At 41.6% G+C, this 12441-nt stretch overlaps 1 protein-coding gene across 1 annotated transcript in view; it reads right to left on the bottom strand.

Moving 5' to 3' along the window:
- Positions 1-143: 143 nt before the first annotated feature.
- pip5k1bb (phosphatidylinositol-4-phosphate 5-kinase, type I, beta b) overlaps positions 144-12441 on the bottom strand; it is a 34539-nt gene continuing 22241 nt past the window's right edge. The window contains exons 8-15 of the mRNA XM_038702812.1: positions 8043-8245; positions 7601-7684; positions 6737-6785; positions 6538-6622; positions 5419-5577; positions 3801-3927; positions 1649-1772; positions 144-1475 (exon numbers count right to left, since the gene is read on the bottom strand). Coding sequence (XP_038558740.1) covers positions 1473-1475; positions 1649-1772; positions 3801-3927; positions 5419-5577; positions 6538-6622; positions 6737-6785; positions 7601-7684; positions 8043-8245 — 834 coding nt within the window. The 3' untranslated portion in view covers positions 144-1472. The remainder of the gene's footprint in view (positions 1476-1648; positions 1773-3800; positions 3928-5418; positions 5578-6537; positions 6623-6736; positions 6786-7600; positions 7685-8042; positions 8246-12441) is intronic.

Below are 12441 nucleotides of genomic sequence, written 5' to 3'. Positions count from 1 at the left end.
CTGTCCAGGTGAGGGTAATTTCAACTGTCATGGGATTGTGACGGGACAGAAGTACATACACAGCAGTAATATGTAAATAGTTTACTTCTTGAATGTTGGGATGACAGAAGTGCTTCTTCAGAAGCTAGAGTAAAGAGAAGACATTACATTTTAGTAGTTTATTTATAGGAGTCTCTTCTATATATAAATATGCATTGTCTTTACATTCAGCGATTTAAAGTATTTTTTTCAGCAAATGGTAAAATATTGAAATTTACATCATAAATTATGGTCTCAACCGACACGTGATCGTGGATTTCAACATGTATAGCTGGCTATGGTCTTGATGAAGAGGTATCAGACAGCTTCTAAGTGTAGGATGCATGTCTCATAACGTCTTGAAGAGGACACGCTTATTCTGTATCAAAGGATATCCTGAGTAAAAGCATTTCAGTCATGACGCAAACCTCACAAAACTAGCTCCACATCAAAAATGATCTACAGTATTCCTTCATTGTCTTTGTACATGTAGTATCAATGACTTACAGAGGTGTGCATTTGTAGAGTAAAAAGAGGGGAAAAAAGTGCATATTCAAATCTGTGCTTCTGTCAGGTAACCTACCCACCTAAGCAACTTATTCAGAGAAAAATATTTCCAACAGTAATCATAACCAATGTCAAAAGTGCCTTTTTATCAAGAGCGAGTGCATTGTCTCTCTGCTCTGTGTTTCATCGAAGATCCAGTATCTGTCTTTTCTCACTTTACAGCAACCCTTTGCCAGGCCTTCAGGTTCCTGTGAGGGCAGCACAAATAACAGCCCAGTTAGGATGAGGTGACCACTTTAACCACGTCGTAGTCTCTGTTTGGCCTCGGTAGCTTCAGAATCCATCCAAGTCTGGTCATGTGAATCTTCTCTTATCCGTGCTAGCTGTGGTTTTTAAGCTGGTTTGTGTCCTTTGTGCGACAACGTCACATCCTTGTTCATCAGGGACGAAGACGCCATCATAAATTTACTGTAAACATTTCTCTTCTGATCAGCACTAAAGCGGTTGCAAACTTTGAAAATCTCATTTCTTTCTGGTCAGCAGAAAAAATATTTAAAGAAATGTACCTACCCTCTCCTCATGTGTATATATAATAAATGTTTAGATCTCTGTTTAGACCATGAAAACAGTATACATATATAAAACTTCATGGCACTGCGTTGACGCATGCTCTAAAAAGCAACACTCAGTTCAGCCTTATGTTCATCGCATTACATGATATGTCACATGATTCTTGCATTTGTCCATCGCTGTGACTCTGTTGGTGTTTTCTTTCAGTCCATCACCCGGTGGAGAATCTAAGTGTTTTTATGTGTTGGCAATACAAGTGGCAACATGGATCTAGCAGCACTGGAAGTGGAGTCAGAGGCCAGCATGGCCGGTCCAATGGAGTGTGGCGATTGTCTTATGATTGGCAGGAGGAAATGATGGTTGTAAAGCGGCTCTTTTCACTGTAGGGGGGAAGAGAGAAATGGATGATTGTTAATGTAGTTTAGGCCTGTTTTTAAAATGTGAACAAGCTTAACATGCATAAGCACAAATACCTAAGAACTGAACACCTTAAGAGGACAAAACAAGTCACAAATTACCCCAGTGTGTCAGTGAGCGGGGAGAAACAACTCACCAAATAGACATCAAGAACAGATCCGTCATCACGGTCCATGTCCACATCCATGGTGCTCTGCTCTGAAGTCAGGCAGATAGCACTGTCCTCCAGGGTAAACGTGGAGCTGGATGCAACATCATCTCTGAAACAGAAAAAGATATTTTCATATTAACCTACATAGTAGACAGCCCTGAGAGTTTATTGTCTCTGTCAAAGGGAGTTAAAGCAGCTGTATAAACAATGCTTGAAAAACTTCTCTCCAGAAACAAATCACACACTATTGCAGAGTCTCTGACATCAAAGAGACAAAGAGATTACCCAACTGTGAGCAGGATGGGAAACCCGTCTGGTGTCGGGCCAGTGGAGGCCTCAGCTGAGAGTTTCATAGCCTCAGAATTCTCTCGCAGGAAATTAACAAATTCTCCTGACTAAGATGAAAATGACACCCTTGCTGGGAGAATATGTACTACAAATGGTCACATACAGCGATAAGAGATAAGAATGAGCGTAAGGACTGAATTATTCTAGAAAATGGCACACACAGTTTAAGTAAATGTGCCACAAGCTCAAAGTCCAAATTTGGAGAGGCTAGGGGAACATCAATATTTCTGTCTCAAGAGCTTCACCAGGATATTAACAAAAACTGTAAGATGGAAAATACAAAATGTGGTTTAAATGATGAGCACTATGTGTCATAAATGCATTAAAAGATGTCACATATGTACGAGAGAGTCAAGAGTCCCCTACAGAGCTATCACCTGCTCCTGCAAGTGCACAAAGGAGTCCTCCAAGGCACACAGAAGAAATTCATGGGAGTGATTTGAGTTGGGGGGGGGGGCATAGAAAATTAAACTAAATACATACATACAAAGAACTTAAATAATGAGACTGCATATGAATCAAATTTATGGCTTGAATGTAGCTTGACCATCAGGCAACAGAGTTGTTCATCTTCCCTTTGTTCTTTTATGATTCTGGTTCAACCACCAGGGGGCAGTTTGAGAGCTGTTTTCCTTATACCTCTGAGCTCCCTGATAAAATTCAGGAATGTGTTTTTACCCTTTCATGACATGTGACTGACTATTTTTGTGTGTGTTCACAGTCAAAATCAAAGCCAGTTAGAGAGAGTAGCAAAGAAGATGGATGGATACAGATATGTGTAAACAACAGCTTTGTTTTAAAACAATCCTACCCTGACGCATCACAACATAATTAGGTGTAGGTGTTACTACTGTAGCAGGCAAACCAGCTGTCAGACAGGGATTACTGTTGATGGATATGCAGTCGCCTCTGCACCGCTTGTCCTCTTTTGTCACAGTCTTTCTGCAGCATAATGGCACTAAGCAAGACCGTGTCAAAGCTGCTGTTTAAAAATTTATGAAAACAGTTGACAGAACAATGTCAGCGGAGCAGCAGGTGACTGATCGGACGGACAAGACCGGGCAAGTCACACAATGGTGCCTCGGAAAGCAAGCTGAACCTGTCACTGCTGGACAGAAGATGAGGTGAGAGATGGGAAACAGGTAGAGGGCAGAGGACAAAGTGTTTAGAAGCTTCTAGCGAGAGGCAAAATGAAATTGTCCTTTACTAACAGCCAGACAATGCAGTGAAATGAGAAAAGAGTTTGTTGGAGGTGTAATAAAACCAGTTGATGCAATATGCTCATTATTATTTTATAGCGTACACTAACAACATTATCAGATTGTGCAATATACTATGAGGTAAAACAGAACATTGACTATAAGTCAACACTGTACCATTAAAACATTCGTTTACGTAAGAAAAATAGCAAATCAAATATTCCTTTTCATAGAGTATTTCTTTTTACCTGTCTTGTAAATGAAATAGACTAACAGTACCCACCATCACACCACTCATCCTTGTACTGTACTGTCCATATGTTGTGTAGGAGGCGTGTGTATGTATTGGATGCAGGTTGCCAAGCCAGCTGAGTCACCTGCTCCATGACGCACGTCACCAATAAGACCATGTGACGTTAAGAGCACAGGTGACAATAACGTGGGAGAGTGTGTGTCAGGTGTGGCGAGTCTTTCTCGTCTTCAGTGCCATATTGTGTACAGTAACCTTGCATCATGATTTTAAGGTGATAAACCACACATGACAGCATGAAAACATCCCGAGGAAAAAGGAAAAGAAGGAGATGCCGCACCTCTCCTCCGTTTGGTTGTCCACGTTAACAAAGATGGAGGACGTGGAGATTGTTCCCATGGAGGAACCCTCGAAGAAGGACGGGTTTGCAGGGACCAGATCAGGACGCAGGTACGAACCGAACACAGCTGAGGAGAAAATATTCACATAATATCAGTAAAGGAAAACCAGTGCGCACTTTCCTACATTTCCCATTTCCTATATTCTTGTCATGACCCTTACTGCCTGGTCAATGCCAACTCCATGCCCCAAGTTTGTAAAGCATGTTTTTTTTTTCCAAGAATGAGCCGAGAAAAGACTTCTCAGCATTTTGAAAGCTCCAGATCCACACAGACATTATCCAACTTTTTCCACAGGCTGTGTTGTACTACCTGTGATGAGTAAAACTGAACTTTGTAATATCGGTGGAGTTCCCCTCTAATTGACAGAACACACGCCCAACACTGAGAACAAAAATAATTCCAAAGACCAAAAAATGCCCCATTAGTCAAACTATATAATCAATACGCCTTTTTATAGTGGTATTGATCATGAACTTGTAAAAGCTGACACTGGATTACCCACCACAGGAAAGGAGACAGAGTTATTCTTGTAAGTGCTTCAAAGTTTAAACGAGCTTAATGACTGAGACAGGGGCATGAGAAATTGATTTAAGTTAATCAATTAAAGGGTTCCAAAGAATGTATATTTCTCTGTATTTCTCTCACACTTTCAGAATAAATGTTTGAGACGGACTTAGTAACCATAGAGTCTAACAATCCAAACTTCTTTTATAGTAGGTTGCATCACAGCTGGAGACACTGGTAAGACTTCTCTTAATGCTCCACACCCTTGTTTCTTCTGGTGTGGCGTGGGCTAACGATCTTTCTTCATATCAGACACAAAGGTCACACGCTGCTGCTGAATGTGTGTATCACTTTCACTCTTTCTGATTCATATACCTTCATGTACTGCAGTCAGACTGTGATTGTGAGAAAGAGCGAGAGGGGAGGTGAGGATAGCCTTAGTAAAATACACATCCCATGCGCCCTATGGACAGACACATGCACATATTCTGTATCTGTAGGGCTGCTAATAAAAAGCTAGCCTCTGTTTTCTTTCCATGCCAAACAGTATTTCAACCAGCGACAGCTTCCCCACGGGGCAGTGATGAAAGAACAACAATTTTTATAGCTGAATGTAAGTGGCTGTTTTTCATTGTTCATAAAAAGCTCTAATAAGCCACTACATTAGAAAATGACTGAGGGTGAAGTGGCAGATTTTAGTTTAGAGAGAGACGTGATGAGGATAACGGTGTGGTGATGGCGCAATGGGTAAGACACATGCCTTTGGTGTGAGAGACCTGGGTTCAATCCCCCACTATGACCCATCCACCAATGTGTCCCTGAGCAAGACACTTGCTCCAGAGGCGTGCGACCTCTGAGATGTATAGCAATTGTAAGTCGCTTTGGATAAAAGCGTCAGCTAAATGAATTAATGTAAAAAGTCACCTCATTAATAATTATTTGTCAAAAATCTAAGATACGTCTTACAAACTGCATGGGAAAAAATCTTCACAGTGAACTACAAGTTGTCAAGGTCACAGTGAGGTTGTCCTAAAAATTTGTTGTTTTGTGCACCTTGTCCGTCCAGACTGGCCAGACTGCAAGCTCCTCCCAGCCTGTCCCTCCTGTACTCCTCGTTCCTCTCATCTGCCTGCGATGAAAGGATCTCCTGTGAGGACGACTTCAGAGCCGGGATGGAAGTACGAGTCCTCTTTGAAGGGGAATATCGAATTACTGCAGGGCAAATAAAGGATAGTGCAAGTGGGGGGAAAGACAAGAAAAAGAGAGAGAGATAAAATTCCGGGGAAGCGGAGCAGATAGAGTAAGAGGAGAAGATAATTGGAGGAGATAGAGGAAAGAGACAATTATCCTGATTGAAGCAATGTCCACACACAATGCTCTGCCTCCAAAATTAGCAGTGAAGTAATTAAACTGTTAAAATGAACAATGACAATTACACATTACAAGTGTCTCCTCGGCCATCCTTGTTTTGCCTCCCAAGCAGGGCATTAAATTAAATCCTTTCCAGAGACTTGGCTTGAATGTTTCCTGGTAAATATGACAGAGGATCAACCACATGTCATACACTGATCAGCTCCACTGATTTTTGTGGAGTTAGGCGGGCGTTTAAAAAAGGGTAATCGTCATCCTTCCTACCGGTACTAAAGGAGTTTATCGCTCCTTTCTTATCCACCTAAGTGGTTTATAACTGTGTACTTTTGTTCCTGGATTTTCAAACAACAAACTCGGTCTGTTTTGAAAGACCCAGTCACATGATTGCCTACCCATAACCAATATAGAGTCCTTAATTTCAAAGAACAAAAGTGTTTTATTTAATCTTACAATGCAATCAAAGCTCACATTCCTGCACATAATGGATCATGTGCCTCAAATGTTTATGCAACAGCTGACGATAGTAGACAATAATGGGCAAGAAAATAAAATGCTTTGTGTGGTCAGGAGGACAAAGCAAGGAAGCAATATTTCAGCTAATGTAACAAGTGAATTACCACTAATATAATAATAATGTTATAGTGACACTCAAGTGTCCAGCAATAGACAATAAAAACTGCCTACAGACTGACTCTTCTAATAAGGCCGGGATGACTTCCCATTACTGCCCCTTCTCTTTGTTTTTTTGTATGTGGGCTGCTTTCCCTCCTGTGTGTGACGATGATCGACCTGCAGACTTACGTTGAGTCTTCCTGAATACCCGTGTGCTCATGAACTTGAGGAAGCGGCTGGCATAAAACCCAGGTCGGTGCACCGAGATGGAGTCCTGAGGACAGGCAGAGAAAATACCAGGCTTTTAGTAGACGTAAGAGAATGTAACCAAATAAAAGGCTCATTCATAAAAGCAACAGTGTCAGATTTGAGCAGGGTTTCAACTTACGCCATCATACACCAGGGCTTTCCACGAGTGTTCCAACTTTTTAATGAACCTGAGGAGAAACAAAACAAGAAGAAGCCTTGTCACAAATGTATCCGCTTACCCGACAACTTCCCCTTTATGCTTGATCAAACCTGAGACTCTTTCCCCTTGGTGCAACACGAACTGAGGTTATTTTAGCACAAAACAAAAAATGGCCTGTTGAAGTTGTCATCAAGTGAAGCAAGCTACCAGAAATAAGGTAGGATAACTAGAGACAAATTGAACTTATTCATCCTTCCTCCCCATCCTGACCTCACCTACTCTATGTGCATTTCATGCCTTGACCAACCAGGCCCACAAAGATTAATGTGATGCTTTTAAATTCCCACAAGTTTGAGATGCCGATGAGCCAAAAGGCTTCCTCCTCTCTTACCCCACTTGCTCTCAGGACAAAAAAATCAATGTGTGAATAAAGAAGACTGATAGACCGCTGTGTCAATTTAAATTGTGTTGGATGGAGAAAAAGTCTTGAATCCTTTAAGCAGTGTGATAAAGTGGCTAGTAGCTCTTCATCAATGCAGGGTGATAATTCAAACTGAACTGCATCACTCAACGCAGTTAGACTGAGAATCATGCCATACTGTGTCCTTAACTATTCATGTTCATGTCCTTTTAATTTGAGGGAATGTCTTTATTGGCTGTTAATGAGACATTTAACTTTTTAGGAATTGAGACATTCCTGCACATGATACAGTCAGATTTAAATGGGTTTCATGTCCCCAACAGTCAACACGTTAATGGCTTTTCCCATCAGTAATAATAAGAAAGCACCAGTATTAGAAATAAAATGACAGCAGGTTTATATAATCTCATAAAGATCAGCACCTGTATGACTGTAGAATATCTATAATACCCAAGAAGATGAGCAGCTTTTCTTCTCTGTGTGTTTTAGCAGGGATGCCACCCATCCTAAAAGAGAGTAAAAACACAGCAGCAGTCAGAGAATAGCTACTGTCCATCTGCAATGCTTGAAGCACTGCTCAAATAAAGGCAATGCACTTTTACAAATGTTTGTCAAAGGGGCACTTACTGTATTTACATTCAAGTGTATTGCTGTGAATTCACAGAACAGTGGCTGTGTTTGTATTTGTGTAGCTATGGTTATATGAAAGCATGACTGTGTGTACACTGTTTGAGTGCCCTGGTGCGGTATGAGCACGGTTGTATAACTGTGTCCATGAGAGAAAAGGTGGCAATTACGAGGCAGAGTGTGTATGCCCAAATATGTGCGCATAACGTGTGTTTTCCCCCAGCTGAGCCGACTCACGTGTCATCTGTGGTGAGGACTTCAGCAGCCTTGCCGTCTCCCTGGATGGATTCCATGGCAGTGGAGTAAAGCACCCTCTGACCCAGAGGTCTCCTCCCGTCTCCCCCTGCCTGGCCAGGCTCACCCCCCTCTCTCTGGTTCTGGTCCAGCACATGCACACCCAACAGCAGGCTGTAGTCCATGATCTTAAAACTCTCCAGCACCTATAGAAAGTTAAAAGACACACCGTTTTTTTTTACAAGAAATGCATGATGTGTCCATTGACACAAGCCGGACTGTGAACAGGATATTTCACATTTTCTCTGACACTGAAGAGATTTACTTTCAGCTCACTGACGGTATATATACTGACATTATGAAATGTTTTGAAAAACCAGAACACTCCCAAACTCCCAAAACACTTCAATCACACAACATGCTTCAGCACCTCAAAGGCTGTGAGCTAGCAAAATGAAATCCCTGTTTAAACCAGTTCTAAGCTAAATAAACAAGGTGTTTCTCTACAGTGAGCCAACTGTTACACATTGACCTGCCTGAGGAGCCATTCGCCCAGTTTCCCAGTGACTTCATGTCTCCTTGTGCTCAGGTAAAGCAGTCATGGCAAGACAAGAGTAGAGAGACAGGCAGGAGCTTGATCCGGGAATGGGATCAGGGTCACTGCCAGGTAGCCAGGCTTATCTTATAAAAAAGTCACTGTACTGGTTTATAATCCTTGACATGAATAATTAAGTGTTTACAAGGGGGTGGCAGAGAAAGAGAGAAAGCATGAGTTGTCAGAAAGGGTGAGATAAAAGCTATTTACTTCTGCGAATATTCTTTCCATTCAATCCCTTCTATCAGAGAACAACAATCAAAAGTCATGCAAATCCCAATAAATCCTCTTTCAGAAAACTCCTTCTTTAATGTGTGTATCTTTAGATGATGAAAAGCCACAAAGAAGAAGTTAAGAGGTCAGGAGAAGTCAGGTTGAAGAAGAAATTGCCAAAAACACAACATAGTGACTAAGCCTGATGAAAAGTTTCACGCACACTCCAGAAAAAAAACATGCCTAAGCCTAATAGGATTGGAAGCAAAAACAACTTCTGATATAATCAAAGAGAGCCGTGACCCAGAGAAAACTGGCTGTTTTTGTGAGACCAATAGTGTTTTGAAGTTTAGCTACGACTTCCTCTCATCTTTCTCTAGATAAGCCGTTTTCAATACACGGTCAAAGAAAACCTTATTAGTGTTAGCAGTGAATCCAGTTTGCATCTGTAATAGAAACTGCTGATGTGTAAAGTCATAGTCACGCACATTCACACTCAAACACATACACACACACACAAAACAGACTTAATGACTGACTCAAACAAACACTGGGGCTTTTGTCTGAGCTTTGCCTTTTCCATATCAACGATTTGCATCCCTTCACTCGAACTCCCCCAGCCTATTCAAACAGCAGCCATTTTGAACAGAGCCGCGCACACCAGGCTGCCTACAGAAGGCCATTACTGTGTGTCCTGGCCCCAGCTTTCCCTCACAAACAATCAAACCGTCACAGCAGAAAGAAAACAGCTGCATTTCTATGCTTGTTTGTGCAAAAGACTTTCTTGGATTCTGAATAATACCATCTACATGTATAGGCACAGCAAAATCAGATAGAGGTGTGTAATAGAGGCACAACAGCCAAGTGTTTGAGTCTCCCCCCTGAGCAACCTGCCCAGTGCTCTCATTTCAAACACAACTCGGTTTTCTTACAGTGAATAGGAAAGGCTAATCCTAACACTCCTGTAGGGAGTGATCTTTGTCACAGCATCTCCTGATCTTTAACAAATCTCTGATGTTTCTCAGTATATTCCACCCTGAAGCACTCCTCTACCCTTCTATCTCTGTGACAGTAGGGCTGCTGAGCTTCCCATTGTGCTCACTGGCGTGCCCCACTTTGCAGTGACACTAATACACCGAAAGCTCTCTTAAAGTATGAGTCTGTCTGCTGGGTCTCTCATCGTTGGCATACACTGAGTCCAGTTACAATCAAAGGAATGTTCTGCATCTATAGTTCATGAGTACAACCTGCTATCCATGACACAGCATATTAGATTAGGGAAATGTGGCTTTTTAATCTTGTCACTGTTCAGACTTGAAAGACACTTTATTAAATGACTGTCTTAAATTCAGCAGAAAAGTTCTGCAAAATGTCTTTATTTTAGCATTGTCTTCTTTTTCTTTTTCTGCTCCTGATAAAACTTGTCCCCTAAATAAAACCTCTTGCCTTGTCTGTAACTATGCCATTTTAAAATAATAACTCTGATACTGTGTGAACATAAATGGAAAATTATAAGCTTCATAAATGTGGAAATTATTGCAGAACTTTTGTATTACATTGTACCTAATGAACTGGAAACCCAATGATAACACCTCCCATCTCCATATTGTGATCTGAGACAACGTTAAAGTATGCACACATTTAATAATTTAATACATTTACATTACAAATTTTTAATTTTTGATTATTAAATTATTTAAGCCATTTCCTGAGCAATGGCAGTCGATTCATAGAGAAAATAATTGATTGATAATGTAAATAATCATTATGCAGCCCTAGACCTGTGTAATTAACAGGCTTAATGTAGTGAATATGATTAAGGGTCCTGTTGAAGCTTCACGGACTTCTGACTGCAAGGTCAAGGCCTTCTGCTGCTGAGAGTGAGAGAAGTCATTGTTACAGGATCACATGGCGGAGAAGAGGGGGAACCATAAAGTAAATGGTTGTTCATGATTGGCTACACTGGCTGCTATGGAACCATTTGTCCAACTTCCACAAATGCATGCCTACATTGTCTGAATCATTACATCTGCACTCGTTCGTATGGGAGACTGAAGGACTCCTATTTTGAAAATTCTCAAACAGAATTAAGACGGTACGTAGATGTCATTTGGCCTGGGTTGTCCCCAACATGACAAGGTCTCAACTGTCAAACATGTTGTGAACAAAACTGTCTAAAAAGCTTGACATCATCATCAGCATCACTGTCATCATTATGTCTGTCTCAAAGACAGTTGCTGGACAGAGACATGACACTCTTCTCTGATTCTCATGTCTGAATCACACACACACATACACACACGCCACACACACACTCCACACAGCCAGCACCAGAACTGTACAAACATGCACTCACTCTACAATAAACTCTCTCTGTCTCACTCTCCCTCTGTACAGTAGAGTTCAACGTGAATTATTAATGCCTTGTGTTGTTTTGGCATTTGGGGAGTATCAGGGGAGCTGCAGAGTAATGGAGAGAGCGTAGACTTAAAAGGAAGAAAGCGTACCCTGCATTCACTGGAAGTGTCCCACATAGCAGAAATATCTGATCCTCTCAAACACATTGCTCATCCTTATTTTTCTCATCGCTCTGCTTTCAGCTTCAACTCAACTCTGACCTCTGAACACTACAAGAACTGGAAAAATTGCTAAAATGTATTTTTCAGAGGCCTCACCACATGTACTTTCAAACCCAGTTCCACTTCCTTATTCCCTCCATGCCCTGCACCCCCTGTTGCTTGGCTTCTGCCGACCCTTCCTCTGTGTTTTGGTCCGCAGCCTCTCTTGGGGTGACGGGGTTAGCTGCTTACTCATGGAAATGGAGCGCAATTCTGCTTAGAGGGCACTTTGCTTCCCGCTCAGGAGGCGAGCACAGGAAGCCATGACAATAATAAACTGTACGGCACAGAGTCTCTAACTGCTGCTGCTCAACAGTCTCGCTTACATATATGAGGACACACACACACCACACCATATATGTTTAATATGTGGCCCACAGAGGCCTGTACATGCACACATAGCTGGTAGTCAGTGCATGTTGAGGGTGCGTTTGGATAAGGTTGTAAACGTGAGTGTGCTGCTAGGTTAAGTAAGCAATGACTTAGCAAAAGGGGAGGATGTCATTCTGGCAGCAATGTGCTTAAGAAAACATTGAAGGGAAAATAGACAAAGTCAGCATTTTGGTTAATCATGATGAGAAAGGCCATAACCTGAGGAGATCACTTGAAGTGCCTCTGAATTTCTGGTTATATAACTCTAACCCAACATCCCCAGGCCCGGGTTTCTCAGAAAGCTTGTGAGCCAGATACTGTTTGACTTAAAAGGTGGGAAAGAAACATTTGCTCCCACTTGTTTACACACCTTGCCTGGACAGATCCTCCCCCTTCCCAAAAGAGCAACACTTAACCACTGGCAGAACCAGAATATTCCAGAATATTATTTACATGACAGTTACATGGTTTTATCAGTTGTGGAGGAAGTATTCAGATCCTTTACTTAAGTAAATGTACTTAAACTACACTGTAAAAAGACTGTTGCAAGTAAAGTCATGCATTGAAAACTTATTTAAAGGGGCATTGTGGAGTTTCCAGCGGC

Source organism: Micropterus salmoides, unplaced genomic scaffold (assembly GCF_014851395.1).
Source record: "Micropterus salmoides isolate LMB-PRFRI ecotype aquatic unplaced genomic scaffold, ASM1485139v1 Ms_hic_scaffold_7, whole genome shotgun sequence".
Taxonomy (NCBI): domain Eukaryota; kingdom Metazoa; phylum Chordata; class Actinopteri; order Centrarchiformes; family Centrarchidae; genus Micropterus; species Micropterus salmoides.
This window is presented reverse-complemented; position numbering and strand designations above follow the sequence as displayed.